Source organism: Neltuma alba, unplaced genomic scaffold (genome assembly GCF_004799145.2).
Source record: "Neltuma alba isolate B1F8T4 unplaced genomic scaffold, ASM479914v2 tig00012398_pilon, whole genome shotgun sequence".
Taxonomy (NCBI): domain Eukaryota; kingdom Viridiplantae; phylum Streptophyta; class Magnoliopsida; order Fabales; family Fabaceae; genus Neltuma; species Neltuma alba.
This window is the reverse complement of record NW_021636891.1, coordinates 1-24,029: the sequence shown is the minus strand read 5'-3', so window position 1 is coordinate 24,029 and position 24,029 is coordinate 1. Positions and strand designations below refer to the sequence as shown.

General features: G+C 36.2%; 4 protein-coding genes and 1 pseudogene across 7 annotated transcripts; all 5 read right to left on the bottom strand.

The window, feature by feature from the left end:
• Window positions 1–7: 7 nt before the first annotated feature.
• Window positions 8–5,070, bottom strand: LOC114726656 (uncharacterized). Of its 4 annotated transcripts, none has more exons than XM_028913324.1 (7): window positions 4,841–5,070; window positions 3,894–4,225; window positions 3,700–3,793; window positions 3,100–3,221; window positions 2,766–2,897; window positions 1,346–1,438; window positions 8–307 (listed from the first exon to the last, which is right to left on the bottom strand). In XM_028913324.1, exons 2-7 carry the CDS (start codon window positions 4,212–4,214, stop codon window positions 257–259), a joined length of 813 nt encoding a protein of 270 aa, XP_028769157.1. In that variant the 5' UTR covers window positions 4,215–4,225; window positions 4,841–5,070; the 3' UTR covers window positions 8–256. The 4 variants fall into 4 exon arrangements, with proteins under 4 accessions (XP_028769157.1, XP_028769156.1, XP_028769158.1 ...); XM_028913323.1 differs by having other exon boundaries at window positions 3,894–4,215; XM_028913325.1 differs by having other exon boundaries at window positions 3,894–4,204.
• Window positions 5,071–8,033: 2,963 nt separating this feature from the next.
• On the bottom strand, window positions 8,034–8,525 carry LOC114726659 (uncharacterized). The gene has a single exon (XM_028913328.1). It carries the CDS (start codon window positions 8,523–8,525, stop codon window positions 8,034–8,036), a length of 492 nt encoding a protein of 163 aa, XP_028769161.1.
• Window positions 8,526–13,799: 5,274 nt separating this feature from the next.
• Window positions 13,800–14,132, bottom strand: LOC114726657 (F-box/LRR-repeat protein At3g48880-like). The gene has a single exon (XM_028913327.1). The coding sequence runs from the start codon at window positions 14,130–14,132 to the stop codon at window positions 13,800–13,802; it is 333 nt and encodes a 110-aa protein (XP_028769160.1).
• A 3,949-nt stretch (window positions 14,133–18,081) lies between these two features.
• On the bottom strand, window positions 18,082–19,186 carry LOC114726674 (F-box/LRR-repeat protein At3g48880-like). Its single transcript, XM_028913345.1, has 2 exons — window positions 18,855–19,186; window positions 18,082–18,640 (listed from the first exon to the last, which is right to left on the bottom strand). Exons 1-2 carry the CDS (start codon window positions 19,184–19,186, stop codon window positions 18,082–18,084), a joined length of 891 nt encoding a protein of 296 aa, XP_028769178.1.
• Window positions 19,187–20,643: 1,457 nt separating this feature from the next.
• On the bottom strand, window positions 20,644–24,009 carry LOC114726673 (probable rhamnogalacturonate lyase B; annotated as a pseudogene).
• Window positions 24,010–24,029: the final 20 nt, after the last annotated feature.

Sequence of the window (24,029 nt, the reverse complement as noted above, 5' to 3'; positions counted from 1 at the left end):
AACTGTATCAGAACATAAGTTTATAACTATGATTTCATATTTGGTTAATGCATCTCATCCATCATCCACAATCCAGTTCAGCCACCGTTTTGTAAAGGGCATCATCATTTGAAGATCGAACTTTCGACCAGAGTCAAACCAATCATATACATGCCTACAGATATAAGACACGATCTATACAGAAATGTCAAAGGTAGTAGCAAATAAAGTACAAATAATTTGAAATTCCAGCCCAACGAACCAATGGAATCTTGATTCAGCTGCTGTCCGGGGGAGCATATGACTTCTCAAAATGCTGCTCAAGTCTCTGTTCATGAACATAGAAGGAAGAAAAGGCAGTTAAAGTATAAACGATAATACTAAAGTATCGGACATAGATGCCACCAGTTATGCAGCAGCTCGGGTGGGATTATAAAAATATCGGGTGCATGTTACTAATGCCATGATTAATAGCGTTGGACTGACCTACTGATTAATTCGTCCACCAAAATAAGTATGAATGAGTCAATCCTAATTTGGTTCGTCGCTAATGGGGTCATTCTCAGGTTGTTTCTTGAGAAAGTAAAAGTAAAATAAAATAAATCAGTCTTCCAAGCATAAGTTTCTGGTCTAGCGTCCTACAGTCCATGTGCTTCTCCCAAACATTGATGGAGATCACGAAAATATACGAGATGCCAACTCTCCATTCAATAGTATGAGCCAGTCTATGAGGTATTTAGGTGGATTGCTTCTCTCACCATAGTAATTAGCTTTTGAGAGTAAGTTCCCCATCTCACTTCGGCATCCCTCATTATCAATTTGTACTAAAGCTGGTGATTAGCAATTCTGGAGAAGTCTCCATATGGAGGGTTTTGACCAGCACGGGAGCCAAATGAAATGTTACAAAATGTAGTCGATGGTCAAATGCTATTAGCATTAATGATACTGGTCACTCATTTGATCGATTTTGGTAGCAGCATATTAACTAGGACTAGAAGGGAGACAATATCTTGTGAGGAATACCGGTTAGTTTGTTTTCCTTCAGAGGATCAACTTGAGAAAGACCATTCAAATGAGGAACCAAAATAGAAATTTATTCTTGTAAGCATACTCAAACAAAAACATAATTAATCCACGAGAGAGAGAAGATTAATCCATCGACCACATCGTGAAATTTGAGTCAATGATTGATCATAAAATAGAATTATGAAAACTTCCAAGGAAATAAAATTTCCAAAATGAAACTAATAAAATCTGTTTTCCTTATGTTGAAATATGGTATCTGCAATGAAAGGTATTGGGGAAGAAATAAGCATATAATGACTTAAATATAAATCCCCATGCCCAAGTAAAATAACATACAGACCTTTACTGTTCTATTGATTTCTTCAAGTCTATTAAGCACCAATCTACTGGGTGCCCTTCGCTCTCGAGAAGCAGACTGCGGTGGGCTCATCATCTGTATTACGTGGAAGGGTACAAATCAATTGGATTTTCCATTAATATAAGCAATGCATGTGATATTAGTTCAATCTGAAAATAATTTAAATATAAAAAATATCATAATTTAAAAAGAAAAGAAAACAAATTCTGAGCTATCATCTAATCATGAAGTCACAAACTTCATAAGCTGCTTCGACAATTTAACTAAATAATAGGAAAAATAATCTATTGTCTTCCAATACTTTGCTTCCAAGTTTTGAGTTGTTTGACACCGTAATAGTGCCTCAAGATCTGTTGTGTCCCAGCTCTTGTTCTCCTAATAATCTGGATTTCTCCCCAGGAAATAGATCTAGATATGCTTTACATTTCAACATTTTATTAATACAATAATCCAACTATTTCCCAATTCAGTCAATCTATCCAGGCATGAAAGTGATGATAATTCGATTAGGGAAGAGAATGCCTTGTGGTAAGGTGTACGGTGACGGATTGCCCTCCATCTGGACTATTTTCAGTAATAAGTGATAACCTTTCTGCGTCGCAAGAACCAAAGCAGGGACAGGTTTGTCCATGAATTGGCAAGAGAAAGTAATGATCAATACTATTGGATCATAGGTCATGGGCCACAATAATAAAAGTAGTCTCCCCACAAAGCCAGACAACTTTACCCAAATATTAGTCAAACATACACAACAATAAAGCCGCTTTCTTTTAACACACTAATAGTCTAATATAGATTCTTGTTGCGAAAGTATAATAGACCACGGTTTATTCTATTCAAGCTCATCAATTTTAAGCTTAGAATGGTTCTGAATCAATAAATTCAAAATAGGATACAATGTATCTATGTATTAGATCATCTAGAGCAAAATTCCCAATTTGCATTGTCTAATCTGAACTCTCAAAACAGGTTGTGCATCTTCTTCTAATTAGACTTCTTTAACTCAAACAACTTGCAAAAGACTTCAACTTTGCTTCCTTAAAGGGCCACTTAATGATTACAAAGCCAGTACATCTCTAAGGGGATGATATGGACAACAACAAACTGGTCAGCCAAAACGGAGGTTGGGGGGGGGGGGGGAATATAAGAAGTTACAAAATACTGGAGCTTTACTTTTTCACAAGATTTTTACCGTTTTGGTGATAACACCATTCTTTCAAAATCATTTCTTGTATGACTCTTTGAACAAAAAGTTGTATCATTTTCTCATTTATTTCCTTCCGTGTCTTTAGTTATATTGCTGGGATTTTATTTTTCCAGGGTTCTAGGATCCTGGGTGATACATCAGTAGAACAAGTTTGTCAAACAGGTGAATTAGGCATGCAAGTAGGTCTGCCATTACCTTCAGAGATTTAGATGGTGATCTCAAAACAACTGATCCCTCAGTCAATGTTTCCACATCTACGCTCTGAACAGTTGCTTTCCAACTTGTTCTTCCATCTTGTGAGTTATTTGAAGCTGCTGTTATGATCACCTGCAAGTTAACTGCAATATTTTGAGAAGATGATCTTGTTCATCCTCTGGTTGAAGTATGATGCCACATAATGTAATAATAATCAATACAACATAATGTGATAGGCCCTATTTAGCAAAGACAATGAATATAACTAAGTCAGTCATAAACATATTATATATATTAAAAGAGAAATCATATTGAGAAACATATCTTAATTAACCTTCTTCAATATATCAGGGTCAGAAACCCCTTGAACCAGAAGTTCATCAACAGGTGCAGCTTTTCCATGTGCTATACTTTCAACTCGAAAAGTATGAACTCCATACTTAGACTGCAGGCAACCTGGTATAAGCAGAGAGGTGTTCCGGTTAAAGGAAGTATATCAGTAGACACCACAGAACAGCAAATAGGTGATGTTAGAAGCACATGCTTCATTATCTCTTTTCACTCGACTTTTGTGTTCTTTGGCCAATAAAACCTCTCTTCTTCTGAAAGGTTTTCAAAAGAAAATTTTATATAGGTAAACCATTGACATAAATTTTGAAGCAACTATAGGACAACCTTATGAATTGTTAATCTGAGTTAGATTTCAAATATATAATTGAGAAAAGCATTTATAAAGTCCTTCCAATCAGACCACAAAGACAAAAAGCTTGTGCATAACGAGCTCCATAGGATTCTTTGCAGTATGGAAGATGATGAAAATTATAAACAAATGTCTCAAATAACAAAACCAGAATATAAATGCAAATTATTTTGTGTATGAAAACATCATCTTTCATCCATTTGAAATAGGATGCAATAAGTCCTGTATCAGTACCTTGCTCAATAATAATATCGATCACCAAAGCAAGAGGCACGTGCTTCTCAATTGTAACAATACCCCAAAAGGGTATGAAGGAAGGCCTTGACACCTTGATCAAGGAAGAAAAGGAAAAGCAAATCACTTCACTGTCGCTCTTCAGTCTAGGAAATCATATAAAGCATCATGATCATACAGAAGTTCTGATATACCTTGTAAACTATTTCAGTAGGGGTAACATACAATTCACGAGAAGATAAATCCTTTTGAAGCACATATCTCCTAAAGGGCAGGTAAAGCAACATAATAAGTCCCACACCCCAAGCTAAAATCAGCAACAGCGATACAGAGAGCCATATGACAGTGTCATATTGAACGCTATTTCCCGCAAGTTCTTGAAAGGAAGCTGTATAAATGATTTGTTCCACAGAGTCTTCGTCTTCATCATCACTTAGTTCAGAGGTTGGATCTACAACTATCTGATCTTTCAATGACTTCATTTCTGATAGAGCATCAGCGTGACCTATGAACATCCTTTCAAATGCTAACCAGTTGAGACAGGTAAAAACTTAAGAAGGTTAACAAATTGGAATCAACTGGGACTTCAATGCTTGGCAACACATGAACATGCACATATAAAACCAGACACTCAGCAGTATTTCCAAATGTTTTACATATTTGGAGGGGGGGAAAAAGCAATAAGTTATTCCGCCCATTGAATTCCAATTAACAACTTAAAATAGCAAAACAGGAAAATTTCTTGTGCAGCCTCACCTTCCCACATCTATGGATCCTTCTGACGCTTAAAAAAAAAAAATTGTGATAATGAGCAATTAAAAAAAAAAAAACTTGCAGTATGAAGAGCGGACACTGACTTGTGAGTACAGATAAACTGAGCCTACAGAAGAATGCCTGTGCTATGACGGAATAGAGATCAGTTTGGCACGCGAGAAAACTTGACGACAGACGAAACAAGCCTCAAAATCATACATTAATTAAGAACTAGCACTTTGTCGCATGCTCTGCCTCCCAAATACAATTGAATTAATGAAATTTTTCTTGCCAAAAAAGAGCAGCAATGACAGTACACTTTCGAGAACATCCCATAGAAAATATAAGGAAAAGAGAACAAAACCTGAAAGAAAGTGGTAATATCTACCTCGTAATTCTCAGAATACGCGAAGCTGAGGTCGATGGCGCAATGAATATGGATGGCAGTTAGGGAAGCAAAACTAGCAAAGTCGTTTCAGTGGGTTTCGTTCTTCTCTTCTCTTTTGAAATAGTGGACTATAGAGAAATGCCTAGTTCCATGTGAAGACGAAAGAGGCCGAGATGAATTGACACCAAACATTCAAAGGTACATCGAACTTCACTCTGAAATTTTTGGTCAGATTACACTGCAGCTTGAGAATTATATAATTATATATCTAAGATTACACACCTCCGGACTCGTGTCCTAGCCTCCTAGGTTGGGCCAAGCGTGTTTTTTAATTACTTTTTGTAACTAGTGGAGTCTAAAAAGGTTTTTTGGGCAATACTAAGGTTTAAGGTTAAAATCTTTATAATGACTCTTAAAATCAGGTCCAAAAAAAAAAGACTCCTGAACAACTTCAAAAGAAAATAATAAAAAACTGAATAAAACAAGGGGAAACCCTATTTTAAGTAGACTTTTAAAAAATTTTAGTTTTCCTCCCCCCAAAGATTGCAGCTGGATAAAGGAATTCAAAAACACCCGGGAGTAACTTTGCTTGTAAAACATTTTAAATAAATTATGGCATGAATTTAAAGTTCTCACCTCTTAAAGCTGTTTTTTCTTTCTTTCTTTTTCTTTTTTCTTTTTTTAGAAATACAGAACGTTCTCGCTCTGGATTTATTTCATGATCAGGAGAATAGATTAGTGCACTTAAAATCTGCCCCATAAAGTAAATTACTTCAATTCATAAATTTTTAAGAGGAACTCATTCCTCACTTTACTTTTCATATATCCATTTCTTCCTAACTTAATTTACTTTGCTTTAGTACACCTCCAACATGCATCTTTCTAAGAATATATCTCCCCTTCAAATCAATGAGCCTATGCCTTCATGTGTTCCCATCGTTTAATTTTAGGAAACATTTGAACTAAACCTTAATATGGAGAAAAGTAAAAGAAGGTTTAAAAAAAAACAAAGAAAAGAAAAGAAAAGAGCCACCTATCATCAATTGCTGCAACAACATGAACTGCTGGGTTATCATTACTCAAGTAATGGAATACGGGTCTATAATATCATGGATAAATCATATAAAGATTATATATATATATATATATATATATGAGCCCTTTTTGGGAGAAAATCATACAAAGAAATAGATAAACTCATCGCAAGGTTTGATTGAGATTTTGTAGCACTCTTAAAAAGAATGTTAATGTCGCATTGGAATCTGTTAAATGCCAAGAAAACTTTAGATATTATCAACAGGACTAATTTAGAAAAAGCTAATAAATATGAAAAATAAGTATTATATTTAGTATTAAAATCAACTCAACAATTTATATATTAAGAATCAAAGGAGTATTAAAAGAAAATATAGGTAAAAGTTTCGCATGAAATAATATTTTGACCAGCTCATTTAGACTTTAAGTTGGCGAAGGCGACGAGTTATTTGCTAGATGATATTAATTAATAGTTTTATACTTGAAACTCGCGTAGCTATATACGCCTCTAATTCATTTCCATTTCTGTGTAGTTTTCAGACCCCCGTGCATTGCATAAAAACACTTTTTTAAACCCAGATCAAGACTCGTACAAGAAAAAGCTCTCTCCCTCTATCTATATATATAGCACTTTCAGAAGTTATGTAAAATAAGATGTATTGTCGAAGGTGGTTTCTCGTCCTGAATTAATGAAAGCATGTTACGTACGTTTGAGCAACAAAACACTGGAATATACATACTTTGAAGAATTGAATGAAGTTTGAACTCGAACGGCCCACTGGTAATAATTGAGGATCATCGCTCAGCTTCTAATTGTAGAGAGTCAAGTTTCTGACTTCTGAGATCTAACACAACCTTCGATTCCTTCAAACAAATATGAAACCATGAGACAACATAAAGAACTTCCAATCCATTAATTAATGAACGAAACATGAAGCTAATGTATCCTTTGATGTTGCTAACGAATAAACATAAGCGGATGTATTCTTGGCTTTAATTTCATTTATAAATACATGTGAAGTAGACGTATTTTTTTATTTTATTAATGAATGAACATTGAATTATTGGATATATTAACAACTTAAATTTATTTATTTATTTGTAATACAATTTAATTGTTAGTCAAAGAATGAAGATGTTATGTGGACAAGAAAAAGAGACAAGCGGTCAGGAAATTGGAACCAAATAATACTTTCGGACAAGTCTCATGTCCTATGTCCTTGTTTAGATCTCTTAAGGATCATCTTACATAATTTTTTTTGTCATTATATATCACATAAATTGGACTTTTATTTTATACGAATATACTCTAAAGATGGATATTTATTTGATAATACTCCCTTCGTCCTTTATTACAAAATTCAAATTTTTGAATAGGTTTGTTCTTTTTTATAAAATCTCTCTTGAGTTTGTTTGAATATTTAATGTATTATTATCTATTTTACTCATAGTTTAATACATTTAATATATTCTCTTTTTTTATTTTTCTCACTATTACTCCATCATATCTATCCATTTATATATAGGGGTATATTTGTAAAAAAAATATTTATTACATATTAATTGTTTTAAATTAATTTTAACTGTTTTTTTAAACCGTGTAATTTAATTTAAGGATCTTATAATAAAAAACGTAGTATGTGATAAATTGAAAATTTTGAAGTTCAATTCATATTTATGCGCGCCAATCCCGAAAAGGACATAGCGTGCAAGACATTAATTATGATTTTATGTTTCTGTTTTAATATGAGACTGGTGTTAATTACATAGTCAGGGATTTGCATTAACATCAAATGAGATCTGAACTTTTTAATAAGCATATGACGTAGTTTTTTTATGGAAATTTCATTTCGATATTATTACATGTTTGGTCTACAATTCACTTTATGATTGAAATTTTATAACGCTAGAAGATATTTTTCACTCTCACGTGTTAAAATATTTATATGCTAAAAGAAAGCTAAAACACAAACTCTTCGTTTTTTTAATTAAATCACATTCAATCGGTACGACGAAAATTATAGATATAATAAAAATAATATAGACGAAAGTTGTTTGCAGGAAATAGCCAGCTCATTCATATATTGCTAGGCATACATAAGATTCCCCCCCCCCCCCCGATTTCCCTACCTGGTCTTATTTAATTGCTTCTAGCTAGTTAAACTCGAAGAGTTAATATCTCATCTTCGCGCCAAATTTGCTCCTCGGGGTTCTCCCATTCATTTGCCATATTCCAAAACAACACATCCTCGCACATATTACAGAAGAGTCCACAGCTTATTATCCTCGGCATTCTCAGCACCTCACCCACCAGAATGTCTGGCACTTGATGTTGAGAGAATACTGTGATGTTTTCTGGCCGATCGCCTCCAACAATGAAACTGTGCGACACATTCAGATCTTCCAGTTCTCCCAACTGAGCCACCGCGAAAACCAGAGCATCTTTGTTCACTCTTGTGGACTGAAGACTCAGTCTCTTAAGTTTGGGCACATACTTTATCAGTTTGAGCGCAATCTTCAACGAGAAATGGCAGGTTATCTTTAATTCACGAAAGCTTCTCCGGCAATATCTGCCTATGGCCTCAATAATGCTGCAAGCAATTTCGCTGTCTGTGATTGTGAACGACTCTAGCCCTTCCCAATTCTGCATCGCTTCTTTTATTCCTGCATCTGTGAGCTGCAGATGGCGTCCTGGTAGCACAAGTCGCCTCAGATTACCACTCCTACAACAAAAGACAGTATTTATATTATATCATTATAACACTTCCATAGTATATGTACGAGCTGCTCGGTCGAAGTGTTATCCATGAGAATCAAAGGAAGAATATGGGGGCGAGACGATCCACACGACAGATTTTGTAAGAATCTGTCATAGAAGTATCATTATTGTCAAGTGTAACATAGATATTTTGTTAAATAAGTTATATTGTTAAGAGTTAGTTACAGTTTGTTATGTAGATAGTCTCCGGCTCTCTAGCTCACTTTTGTATATATATTCTTTCCGATCAATAATAATATTAGCTCATTCATTTCCAATATCCAGTTTCATGGTATCTTGAGCCAAACACAAACCCTTTCTTGTCTTTTCCTATTCTCTCTCTCTCCTTCCTTTCGGTTTTCCCCTTCCTTGTTTCCTCCGCCCTTCCTTTTTTTTCGGTCGCTCTCCTCTCCTCCGATCGTCCATGGCGACCAACTCTGATCCATCAACCGATCAATCAAGCCCCTATTACATCCATCCAAGCGAAAATCCCGCTCTTGTCCTAGTCTCCCCGCCGCTTGACGGCTCCAATTACCACGGCTGGTCCCGTGCCATGACGATGGCTTTATTGTCGAAGAACAAGTTGAAATTTGTCGATGGTTCGATTTCTCGCCCCTCAGCTTCTAACAAGATTTTTCCAGCATGGGAACGGTGCAATAACTTGGTTCAAGGATGGTTAACTAAGTCACTCTCTCCCACGATTGCTCGAAGCACTCTCTGGTTTGACACGGCAACCGAAATCTGGAATGATCTCAAGTCGAGGTACTCTCAGTCTGATATATTCAGAATCGCCGAGCTTCAGGAAGAAATCTTTAGTCTCAAACAGGGGCCTCTCACTGTAAGTGAATACTACACTCGTCTCAAAATACTCTGGGATGAGCTCTCGAATATACGACCGATAAAATCCTGCACCTGTGGCTCCAATGAGAATGCTCAAACTCATCGCGAACAGGACTATGTCATCCGCTTCTTGAAGGGCCTAAACGAGCAATACGGTGGAGTCAAGTCACAAATTATGCTTCTGGATCCACTTCCGTCTATTAATCGGGTTTTCTTTAATTCTGCAACAAGAGAGAGAACTTCATCCCCCTCTATCAGTACCTGTCGATTCCAAAATTTTACTGGCTAAGGGACCACAGCGTCCCCCCGCTAAGTCCTCTGGCGGATCCACCAAACAATGTTCTTATTGTGGCAGACCGCGTCATACAGAGGAAACATGTTACAGGAAACATGGTTTCCCTCCAGGCTTTAAATTTCGATCCGGCTCTCCTACCGTGGTGAACAATCTTTCATCTCAAGAATCTGGTAATGTTCAAGATGCCAACTCTGCTAAGCCTCCCCTGCTGCCCACTCCTAATACTGCTTCCGTCTTGCCACATTTGTCCTCTGAGCAATATCAACGACTTCTGGCCTTGCTTGCTTCTCCTCAGCCTGCCTCCGTAAATCACCTCTCCACTTCCCCTCTCCCACTGGCTACAGGTAAATGCAATTCCTTTTCCTCCACTGCCATAGTTACTTGGATTATTGATTCAGGAGCTACTGACCATGTTTGTTCTTCTTTAGAATTTTTCACATCCTATCATTCTATTCCCCCTATTCAAGTTAGTTTACCCACCGGTTCTCATGCCACTTCCACCATATCTGGCACTGTTACAATTTCTTCATCTTTGGTTCTACATAATGTTCTGTTTCTCCCTAATTTTTCGTTTAACATACTCTCTGTTTCCCAGTTAACCACCTCCACTAATTGTTTCTTCTTCTTTTCATCTTCTTGGTGCCAGATACTCTTACTCAATCCTTTTCTGATGATTGGTTCAGCTAAACAAATTGAAGGGTTATACTTACTACATGCAGATATGTCTCATTCCCACTCTCGTTTTTCACCTCAGATTCATGCAACCACTACTTCCTCTGTTTCAGATAGTACTCTTTGGCATTTACGTCTAGGACATATTTCTCATTCTGCTCTTTCCATTTTACATAAACAATATAAGGATATTTCCTGTATTCCCCACCCCCTTCCATGTGATACTTGTCATTATGCCAAACAGAAACGTCTTTCATTTCCTGTACGCACAAGTTCTACTAATAATATTTTTGATTTGGTCCATGCGGATATTTGGGGACCATTTTCCATTCCTTCTGTTCATGGTCATAAATATTTTCTGACCCTTGTAGATGATTTTTCCCGTTATACTTGGACATTTTTGATGAAAACCAAATCTGAAACTCGCACCCACATCATTAATTTCTTTGCTTTGATTCAGAATCAATTTTCCACTTCCATTAAAATCCTTCGGTCTGACAATGGTACTGAATTTTGTATGACTGATTTTTATACATCAAAGGGTGTCATTCACCAGACTTCTTGTGTTTACACACCACAACAAAATGGCATTGTTGAACGAAAACATCAGCACATCTTAAATGTTGCTAGGGCTTTAATTTTTCAGTCCAACATTCCTTTATCATACTGGTCTTTTGCTGTTTCACATGCTACCTACATCATTAATCGTCTTCCTTCCCCTGTCCTTCATAACTTCACACCCTTTGATAAGCTTTTCAATGTACCTCCTTCCTATTCTCATTTCAAAGTGTTTGGATCACTTTGTTTTGCCTCCACAGTATCTCCTCATCGTTTGAAGTTTGATTCCAGAGCACACAAATGTATTTTTCTTGGATTCCCATCAACCTCCAAGGCCTTCATTTTACTAGACTTACACACCAACCAAATCTTTCAATCTAGGGATGTCATTTTTCATGAGCTTGTCTTCCCTTTCAAACCAGATTCTGTCACTTCTCCCCTCTCTCAACCTATTTTACCTTCTATCCAACCCTCTTCATCTCCTCCAGTTGATGATTGCTCCATTCCATCAACTTCTATCTCACTTCCAGCCCCTCACATGTCATCCTCCACCATGCCTTCGCAAGACACTCCATCCTTCTCTCAGCATCATTCTCCTCCTTCTCCTTCCCCTCCTTTTGACATGACATCATCTCATACTTCTGTTTCTCCACCAGTAAGAAGGTCCACTCGTTCCCATCACCCACCTACATATCTGCATGACTATCACTGTGCCCTTATTACTTCTAATCAATCATCAGAAAAGACTTCCATTCGTTATCCTTTATCATCTGTTTTATCATATTCTTGTCTTGCTCCTACCTATACACGTTTTGTCTTGGCTGTCTCCACCACATCTGATCCAACCACCTATAATCAAGCAGTAAAACATTCTCAGTGGAGGGATGCCATGAATGCAGAAATCTAAGCACTTGAACAGAACCACACTTGGGTTCTCACCTCTCTACCACCCGGTAAGAAGTCCATCGGTTGTAAATGGGTCTTTAAAACCAAGTATAAAGCCAATGGTGATATAGAACGACATAAGGCTCGTCTTGTTGCAAAGGGTTACACACAAACTGAAGGTTTAGACTATTTTGATACCTTTTCCCCAGTTGCAAAAATGACTACTTTACGTATGTTACTTGCCATTGCTTCTGCCAAAAATTGGTTTCTTCACCAGCTAGATGTGAATAATGCATTTCTTCATGGTGATCTCCATGAAGAGGTGTACATGGATCTTCCAAAAGGATTCATAGCCCCTAGATCTGATATGGTTTGTAAGTTGCAAAAATCATTATATGGCCTAAAACAAGCAAGTCGCCAGTGGTATTCAAAACTCTCTTCTGCCTTATTGTCTTATGGTTATCATCAATCCTCTTCTGATCATTCTCTCTTTTACAAAGCTACCAATGCTTCATCATTTACAGTTATCTTAGTCTATGTTGATGATCTTATTTTAGCTGGAAATGATATGAATGAGATCAACTCCATTAAGCTGCAACTTGATCAGGCTTTCACCATAAAAGACCTTGGTGAGCTTTGTTACTTCCTTGGAATTGAGCTGGCACGTTCCAAGCAGGGCATTTTTCTCTCACAAAGGAAATTTGCTCTGGAACTTCTTCAAGATACAGGATACTTGGCATCCAAACCAGCTTCAACTCCAATGGACCCTCATCTCAAGCTGTCCAAAGATAAAGGAGTACCACTGGAAAACTCTCAAGTCTACAGGAAGCTGATTGGGCGTTTGCAATACCTCACCACCACACGTCCCGACCTTAGCTTTGTTACTCAACAACTCAGCCAATACATGTCTGATCCAAGAGACATTCATCTTCAAGCTGCTCACAGGGTCCTACGATACATAAAAGCCTCTCCTGGTGCTGGTTTATTCCTTCCTTCAGATTCTGATTTAAAACTGAAAGGTTTCAGTGACTCTGATTGGGCTAGCTGCATCGATTCTAGGAGATCTGTGACTGGCTTTGCTATATTTCTGGGTTCATCTCTTATCTCCTGGAAAGCTAAAAAGCAAATGACAGTATCTCGCTCCTCCTCTGAGGCAGAGTACCGTGCTCTAGCTTCTACTACATGTGAACTTCAGTGGTTATTGTATCTTCTGAATGATTTCCATGTTTCACATCTTGCTGCTGCTCCATTATACTGTGACAATCAATCTGCTCTCCAGATTGCAGCTAATCCTACATTCCATGAGAGAACCAAGCATATTGAACTTGATTGTCACCTTGTTAGAGAAAAACTACAGGCTAAAGTCATCCATCTTCTTCCAGTCAAGTCTGCTGATCAACTGGCTGATGTCTTTACCAAGCCACTGCATCCCACACGCTTCCATGAACTCATTTCCAAGCTTGGCATGAAAAATATCCATGCTCAAGCTTGCGGGGGGGTGTCAAGTGTAACATAGATATTTTGTTAAATAAGTTATATTGTTAAGAGTTAGTTACAGTTTGTTATGTAGATAGTCTCCGGCTCTCTAGCTCACTTTTGTATATATATTCTTTCCGATCAATAATAATATTAGCTCATTCATTTCCAATATCCAGTTTCAATTATGAAGACTTAAGTATCATCACTATTGAAGTTCCCATACAACCAAGCAAGAATCTTACGAGAAAATAATGACATTTAGAGCATATCATCTTGTCACACTGCTGTCAACATGTACGGTTTACTGTTCTTCTATGCAGGTTAACTTTGCAGGAATGCAATATACAAGCGCGGCTTCAAAATAATGTCACACTAGAACCTGTTCGTGGCTTTTGAAATCTAAAGCTCTAAGCAGTTTGAAGAAAGTTATGAGAACATTACCTTCTAGCAATGTTAATGAAGATCCCATCGGTTAAAGGTAGACGAAAGTCGAATATCAGATAACCTAATTTGCCGCCACTGAGATATAAAACGTACATCAAGAACTGAATCATCCTGGGACTTGATTGGGTGAGTTGCAAAGGCAACTTGCTAAGATCTAACACTTTCCCATTCCAAAACACTTGGTCTTGGCAAACTTTTCGCCAGGAGCTGCACACCCAAGAAACAGCAACGAAATCCACCATATTGAGAGTCATGAAGATTCTCAACAACACTTCATAGTCCATTTCTTTCCAATCTCTCGAAGGTGATTTGTTGTTCTTCCCCATATTCAAATGCTGTCTGCAATCTTAAAAACAAAAAAATTGTTTCATCTACACATTCTCCATGGTCTTATTGGTTATACATTAATATATGGCTAATGAGTAAAAGCAAATAAAACCACATCGAAAATTTACTTAATGATATATAAAAGCAAACGAGACAGAAAAAGTAGCTATATAGTTGATCAATCATTGCCTCCAGGAAACTTCGCAACTCGAAATTATTGACGACATTACTTAAAATAATTTCTCAGCGAAGTTGATCGTCTTTGTTTTCTTGAAGTCTTTGTCCTAGTTTGAATTTCTAGCAGGAGAAACAAAAGAAATTATAGTAAAGCACTGATTTCGCAATTGCTTGTTTAGGGTTTTGGTATAAGTTGTTTCAAGTTATAACCTTTACCAAACACTGCGCGCGCGCGCGCGCGCGCGTGTGTAAGATGAGTGGAATTGATCTATCCCATCATCCCTTAGGTTTACTGCCAGAGATTAAGCAAAAGGAAAAAGGGTTAGGGCAAAGGATACCAATTAATAAGCTCCAAGAAATTAAAAAGCAATGGGTTCGGAAAAACTACGATTAGAGAACCCGTGAAGAGGGAACTGAACAAGAGTTTGATTAGCCAACTATAATTAAATCAGTTAATTCAATCAAATTTTATGGAATTCTTCACAGGGAAGAAATACATGGGGGGGAAAAGGCAGAACAGAAAATTCTTCAGAATTTATAAACTGACCTCACTACTATAAGAATTTCGGATTGATGGTCTCTTGTCTCCCTTGGATATGAAGATGCTGCAGAGAGAAAAACTGTGAAGCACCAATGAAGCAGATGTACTCTTATAAACTTCACAATAACCTCTACTCTGTTTGTAAAGTTCATGGATCTGTGACAATAAAGTAGCCGATTGGGCAAGTCATGCCCTGCTGTACTTTGTTTTTTTCTGAGGGAGGTTTATTGGGTCTACCACAGTGAGAATACAAATCTGGGAAATGATTCTCTCCGGTAAGAGATACTCAATCGTAACCTAAATGTGGATAAGAACGTAGCAAATTATTAAATATATAATATAATGAAACCCTTAAAAAGAGGTTATTGGCGTATTTTAACTCGCCTGGAGGAAACTGGAGAGAAACAAATTGGATAGAACCAAAAAAAAAAAAATCTTACAAACCATTTAACCCCTCTCTTAGTTTAAGATGAGATGTATATATTATTTATGACATATAAATTGGATTTGTTTATACATTTGAGATTATATATACATATATATATCATTTTGTCTTTTATAAAAAATACACACACACACACATATGATATATCTAGCTACGTTTTACCAGGAATCCATTTTTTTTAAAAAAAAAAATATATATATTGTGTTGAAATTCTATGAGTGAAAAAAATATATTAATGGTTAGGCCTTTGTTCTGCTTAAAGGTTTATCTGACTTGACAGCAATTAATCGGTATAGAATGCTATGGTAGTACCTTAGAAAATTGTAAACGTTTGTTGGCAAGAAAAGAAAGAAAATAGTAAGATTTAATAAAACGTTATACATCTATAAATTATAATATTAATATAAATTTCGCATTTATTATTACATATACCTTAATGGTGGGTATTACAGTAAGTTTTTGAGCTGGCCTGCTTGAGGATTAAAAAAAAAAAGGAAAATTTGTACACTTATTTAAAACAATGGAGAAGTACTGATTTCATCACCTTGTAAATTTAGGGTTTTGGTTTTAAGTTAATCAGTGCAATTATAGCTTTACTAAGCACATTATATATATTAATAAGACAAGATGAATTCCAACCCATTATCCTTGGACGATTTTGGAAACCCCCCCCCCGGGGGCGCCGGGGGGAACACTGGCTAGGAATTAGAAATCCAATAAGCTACGAATGGGTTTGCGGAAAAGAAGAGAACTCTCATGTTTGGAGAATTCATGAGGGAACAAGAAATAATTAACTACTCAACCCACAATAAGCTAAGAGAGTTCCAAGCTAGAACATTAATAAATTATGGAGTTCACCTTAATTAGCTTTTCTGATCCGTCTTGCTCTTGCGATTACTCGAAACTTGCCTGGACAAAACTTCAAGAGGGAATATAAGTTAACAAATGAAAAAAAAAGGGGTAAAGAAAACTCTAGAGAAGCAATAAGCATATTATAAGCATATATACCTCACTTCTGATCAGAACCAATTAGCTGTCTTTTCCTATTTCTGCTAGAAATGAAGGAGTCCCAGAGACAAAATCTGAAGCATATGTCAACGACATAGATGGAATACGAAACTGGTCTCCATTTATAACGTTCGTCAAGTGGGGACTTGAGTTAGTAGTATTTGTCTACTTCCACCTTATTCAAGCTTTTGCGTACATATAAATGCATCATAAATTGACACAGCTGAGCATTTAACAAAATAAATGTTGAGTAGACATACGTTATAGTATTACACACTTCGCTTTTGACATGTAAATTCCACAAAAGTAGAGCGGTCAGTAATTTTTTTTAATTTTTCCGTGAGATGAAATCGCTTTAATAATCTTCATTTCATGTTAAAATTCAAATACAAATTTTAAAAGCGCACTTATAGAAAAATATGAAAACTATTTGCGTTCTAAGTCTTAAAAAAAAAAGAAAGTAGTCTTAAATCCAAAGTGAGTTGAAAATATCCTTAATGATAGAAGATCCAATATATTTTGGATGTGATAATACAAAAATCTAGATGACTCAGCATTACTACATATGAAATAGTTTGCAAACCAAACAAAAAATAAGTAGATTTTTCTTTGGAAGCAATTGATGACAGCTGCGATAATTAAGGTTTAATTCGGGGTTTATCATCTACAGATATGTTCTGAAGGAAAAATTGTAACTGTTTGTTAAACAAAAAAAAAATATGCTACTTATTTTGCCATCTAACTTAATTGATAATGATACTACTTCATTTTATTACCATAACTCATAAGATGTGATAAATCTCAAAATTTGAATTTTTGGTCATGGAGCCATTGAACCTAACCTAAACCTTTCCCCATGAAGACGTGGTGGGATAGATTCATTTCAATTATATGTAGCTGTTTTGACTAGAATTTATTTGCATTGTCAGAGGCTCTGCATTAAAAATGAAGCATACACGGATTTAAATAAGTATTTTATTCTAATTATAGTGAGTGATTAACATAATTTACAAAATAGTTTCAACTTAAGTACATTGTCTCCTTGACTAAACAATAAGAACGCAATGAGATATCTATGACGCCGCATTTGAAAATATCAGAGATATATATATATATATATATATATATCAGATGTGGATTTATTTTGACACTATTACCTCTAATTGACTTGATTATTTGTTAGGTCCAAATTAATAGCCACTGAAGAGTAACTGAAGTGGTAAATTCAAGGACGAGGTATGAATGGAAATATACAATTTGAATTATCCTGATATAATTAAAAAAAAACCGGCAAAAAGGATAGAAGACTATAAATATTAGTAAAATTTCACTCAAACCGAAATGCTTGGGGTTGGTCTAAATAATTATTGAAGCTTTGTACCGCTAATAACGATATATCAATGAGTCTATCTCATCACATTTGACAATTTTTATCTTAAAAGTTGGTGAAGGTGCATGACGGGTTATTTGTTAGAGATATAACAATACACAAAATAATTTTTTTCCCCTTCGAATCGAAGAGTAGAGTATTGTGACAACATATATATTGATTTTTTTTTTGGAAATCTATTTTTATTGACTAGATATATAGTTGGGCCTTGGACATTGCACAAATACGATAAATAAGCTGCATAATATTATTGATGATTTGTTAACAGTGCAACTTTATACATAGTTCATAGTTTATAAGACCTAATTCTGAAGATTGTTACATGAAATTAAGTAAGCAGCTTGCTAGACATATGAATATAACGATATAAGATTTGATTTTGCCACTTCAAGCTCGAAATGTAGGGATCACATCGTTGCGCCAAATAAGCTCTTTGGGTTCCCTCCATTTGTTCATCATATTCCAAATAAACACTTCTTGACACTTGAGACAGTGGCCTTTACAGTTCATTAACGTCGGCTTTCTCGGAATGTTCTGCAGCAATATTGGAACCGCATGTTGTGGGTGTACTATGGTATTGTCTGGTCGATTCCCAGAAATGATGAAACCGTGAGTCACATTAAGCACCTGCAACTCCTTCAACTGCCTCACCAAGTAAACCAAAGCATTCTTGTTCATCCTCACCGATTGAAGACTCAATACCTTAAGCTTTGGCACGTGCTTCGTCAGTGTTCTGGCGATCTTTAAGGTCAAATGGCAAGTTAGCTTTAGTTCTGAGAAATTGCGACAGTATTTGCCTATGGCTTCCAGAAAAAAAGGAGCTGTGAAAGTGTTAGTAATTGTTATCGACTCTAGCGCTTCCCACTGCTCCATTGCTTGATTGATTCCCTTTTTTGTGAGATCTGTAAACCACCCAGGCAGAACTAGCCGTTTCAGATTACGGCTCCTACGAAGAAGAAAAGGAGAGTTTAATTCAGAGCGAGAGGGAGACCTCTTTGGTCCACATGGTTTTTGTTCTATATATACTCTGCAGGAAGGTTGTTTATACAGATAATAATAATGCATCAAAGGTTATTCATATGGTTGCATATAATCACAAGGCATCCGGAATCATAACTTTTTAAGTCAACAGGAGTGTGGAGAAAAACATGAAACATTACCTTTTAGCAACATTATTGAAGTCGCGATCGTCAAAATACTGTTGAAACTTGAATATGAGACAATGTGCTCGGCCGCAGCTGAGATTTAAAAGAGACGTCAAGAGCGAAATAGTCCTTGAACTTAAGTTGCAAATTCGTGGATCTTTCCAGGTGCCCAGATCTAACTCTTTTCCGTCCCAAAACGAAGGGTCTTGGCAAACATCCCGCCAGGAGGTGCACACCATGGAAACAACAGCGAAATCCACCACATCCAGGGTCATGAAGATTCTCAGCAACACGTCGTAGCTCATATCCTTCCAATCCCTCACACCTGATTTGCTGTTCTTCCTCATATTCAAATGCTCTCTGCAAAGACAAAAACAAATGAACAAGCAGCACAGCAGATATCAATCATCACAAATCTTGTTGATTTCACCTTGAACTAAGTGGAAGATTAGAACAAAGTGTTCGATTTGCAGCGTTCTATGGAGTGAAATCAGTTAAAATATTCCAAGCGCAAAAGACAAGAAGAAGAAACGAACACTACTGTTGGGAAGTTATGAACATACCTCGCTTCTAAGAATCCGTGGTTTGTGCGGACTGAAGAAGTTGCAGATTAGAGCAAAGCTTGGTATCGACTTTAGTAGCACACAGATGCTTGGATGGATTAGTCGCTCGAGCCTGCTATTATTTATATACTTAAAAGACATAATAAATCTCTAATTAATATGGAATGTAATGATTTTAATTCTTAGAATTTTAATTTTATGAATTCTTTTTAAAAGCGCAATGAGAGAGCTGTCTCCGCTCTTCATAGGTTTTCTGAAAAATCTACTTGCGAGCAACATGAAGTTTACGACATCTGAAAGAATCATATTATGGAACTTTTGCATTTATTATATTTATGTATTTAAAGGTATATTTTATTTTTTTAGTTTTTTTGGTTAAGTTAATATACGATGAATCAAACGAATTTGGAGGTTACGTTCACATAATATTTATTCCTTTATTGACATTCCCATAAAAAATCAGAGCGCGAGATATTAATATTAATTGTATGCGGCTACTATATATTTAGACGACGAGCAAAGGGGGAGATAGAGATTAAAACAAAGGTGTGATAAATAGCACTCTTCACACTATCCATAAAAAATCATAACTTATAAATTTCATGATAGATTCATGAATCTAAGTAACTTCTGGTCATTATACAACGTAAATGCATACATGACATCTAAAGATACATATATACCTTGGTTAACGTACATCTCAACATTTAATACACATTCATGCATGGCTTTGATTCAAATTTAATTAGCAAAGTTGATACCACCAAGCTTTAAAAAATTAAATGCTCGGGCACAAAATCAAAATAATTAAATGGGGGGAAACGCAGGTGTATAAATTCTTTATTTGTTAAGAAGAGATGACGAGCAGATAAATTGTGAGAAATGGCATGGGGAAAGAATCTTTCATAAAGAAGATGTGGTTTTAGGAGAAGGTTTTACCCCTATCAAAGTTCACCTTTTTCTTCTTTTTTTTATTTGGTGTCTTTTAAAACCCTCATTAAAATTGCCAAAAGAATTACACAAAACGTTTTGTTGCACATAAAATGTTTATTTGGTGATACGGTTCTCATTTATCCCCTGAAAGGAATTGTTATCGTATAACTCAATTTTATTTTAGAAGAGAATGCAGAATTTCATATAATAGATAGAGTTACAAAATATTCTTATTGAACGATTTATTTTGCACATATTTACAGATGGATACCATTCTTAATAAGAGTAAAGGGAAAAAAAAAACTAAGTATAACTCAATCAAGGCTTTAATTTAGAGTTGGAGGTCTTTCTAAACGAATATAGTCATACATAACTCCCTGGAAAGGATTAGTGGCATTTGACTGTCTTAAATAAATAGTATTTCTTCCTTTCACTAAACGATCGCTTGGAATATCAATACTGAACAACCAATATAATCCATGGATCCCATGCCTTGCTATTGCATTATCTTCTCCCATATTTACTCTTTCAAATAGTGCAGGATTATCACCTTCCTCATTCAACCAAATCTGCAAGTGAGTCTTGTCATTATATCTATCTATCTTTAATTATATGCTTTTGGAGAGAATTTTAATGACCAAAGAAACATGTTTTAGTCGGTACCTGCAATTGAGAATGAGTGGCTGACGCTAGGGCTAACTGCAGAGTATAACTTCCTCTGATTGCATTGTCTTTAAGTTCAAATATAATTTGCCATGTCGTTGGTTGAAATACTCCATTTCCTATTCTCCTATGCACACCAAATTTATTAAAGTAACAAAAGTTTAACAATATCAATATATATATCGCCTTAGATTACTGCATTGTTTAAATTAAAGTACCTTGTAACATGAGCGAAAAACCAGTCTCGATCATACCTATCAACTCCAACAGTGTAAACTAGATCATTATGAGGATATAAAGCAGCATAACGTTCCCACAGTCCATATTGCCTAAACCTGTGTCAAGGAAACGAATTACTGTCCGCATGAAAGGTAAAGAAAGTATATATGCATATTTGGTAGCAACTATAAATGGGTTATATATGGTTTCTAACTTGTTTGTAGGTTGTTCTTTGTATAATTTGTTGATGAATTTAGGGTTAGGGTCTGGGATATAGAATTCTGCAGCTGTGCGATCTGGAAATCCAATTTCCCAAAGGGTAGAACCATTTCTTGGAGGACTATATACAAGTGAATCCAATTTGATTAGAGAGCCTATAAATGTACAAAACAAGTGAATTAGCAAGTTCTGAAATTTGGGTTTCGATCAAAATAAACCAGACGGAAAAATGAACAGAATGTCGGACCTGACGTGATAGTGATCATGTTATTATGCTTGTAATCACCAATAAAGCCAGGAACCCACGCAAACAGGTTATAGTGCCCTGGTATAACATTCTTGATCATGAAATAGCCCTTGTTATCAGCTTGTGTCCAAAACTGATAGCCCTATATAGACACCATAAGAAAGAAATTTTGGGTTCAAGATTAAGAAATCTGCCTGTTGCAAATAAACAATTACTATTTTCTTTCCTACTATGCAGTTCATGCAACTATAAAGAAAATTAAACGGAGAGGTAACGTAGGTCTCAATTATGAAGCGTCTTTCTCCAATTTCAGTGGCTAGTTGGCAACCCTTGCGTACCTTGCTTTCTCTTTGCCATGATCCTTCAGAACCGGGTAGAGCCAGACCAACATAAGCAGATTCACCATATAGAAGTCTCCCTCCTCGGTTATACCGATCTTGTACTATTAATCTTCCAATCGCACTTCCCCGTCGAGTTGGTGGAATGAAGTCCCGTGAATGTGGGAAATCATAAGGCCAGCTCCGGGCTTCCTTATACATCTGATTGAACCAGACGAGAAATTATGACATTGTTTGATGAGAAAAAAATTGGTACTGATCAATCGATTAATTTACCCGTTGCACTGCATCTGGCCAAAGCGTGTGTGGATCCTCATTGCTTGAAAGAGAGTTCAGATACACAAAAACAGGGCCAAAAACCTCTTGTAGGTCTCCCCTTCTTGAAATGCCATGGTTACCTCCTTCCCACCGTAGTGGGTGCTTACAAACATCTACATGTAACTCAAATCCAACAAAATCAAATGGGAAAACAAAAGGTTACCCGCACTATTGTACTTTTGAGTTTCACTTTATGTTGTTAGCCACAAAATTTTGTGTCAAGTTACTATATGTTATGGTATGCAGTAAAACAAAAGAAATATATGAAGTGTAAGATCAATGCCAGAAAGCTGCTTCCAAAGCCAAACGTTTTAGTATTGTCTAACTTTCTCATACCGAGAGGGTAATGGGGCCCACATGAGAGGTGAGGTCTTGCTTAGTGGGTCCAGCGTTTGCGAAACTCGTCACTTGGTGTTATCATCCAGAAGCCTACAGGTGCCTTAGAATCAAAGCTAATCCAGCCATGGACTCTGTTGTCCTTGTTCTCACAAGAGTACTGATATTTGTCGTCCACCTAAACCCACCACATGCACTCAATTGTTCACGGGAGTTTTATATCAAATCAAAACAAACAGTGCTCTGCACAGGATTTATATCATAATCAAGTGCTGGGCCTACACGAACAACCAAATTCTAACTAGATTGTAAGCCATTCTTGTAACAAAAGCTATGTAGATTCACATATAGGGGAGGCAGGTACCTCTCCTTTGAAGTCCTCGTTGGATGGGAGGGTTAGGAGAACAGCTTCAGGATAAGCTAGAACTTGCCCACTCTCTCTATCTTCCATGGTTGGCATGAATCTTTGCCTATTGTCTGATACAGCCATATAATGAAACCTGTATAGTACGTAACCATCTAAAAATTCAGTCCTGCTTAGATTTAAACCTCATAAACTCAAAATTCTCTCTTTGTCTCTTTTATTATTTTCTGTGGAACTCATGTTATTGAAGCCTTTATCTGATATTTAACGATTCCCGCTTCTAGGATCAATCTACAATGACGATACACAGGTATATTGATTTCCTTGCCGGCTTTTTAGCAATTTCAAGATGTCTTTTAGTGCCATATGTCACCATCAATTTGATTTTTGGGAAGACCCCAAAAAATTTTGATTAGTTCTGTGTCGTCGCTTGCGTCGTCACGTACACATACAGACTGCCGCACCAGCAACTGCTTTAAAGTTTTAAACTCGTCCCGTGAATTAGAAGATTCCTTCATAGTCCACCTCACTTTCTCCCAGACCCTTGTCACATTGGCTTAACTCAAGTCCTAGGAGGAAAATGTTATTTATTCTAGCTGCTTCTGATGTTCCAAGGTCATGGATAAGTAGTCATGTATATACTCGTGCATTTTATTTAAAGTGTGTATAGATTTATAAGAAATCATACTCGTTGGCAAAAAAAAAAAAAAATCATACTATTACTAATGTCGAACGGTAGGACTTGGCTCCCTAATACATGAGACAATCTGATTATATTCTAATTAAATTTCCCTACTTTATTTGTTCCATATTAGTTTAAGTTGTTTTCCTTGATGAATTTACCAGTAACTTACCTGTGTTCTTGGAGCTTGTAGACAGTCCTAACTTGATCAACCTCCACAGCTGGAAAACTTTGTGGACGCTCAAATATTGCATAAGAGTAAAATCCAGAGCTGCCTCGCCTCATTACATACCTGAAAAATCAAATAT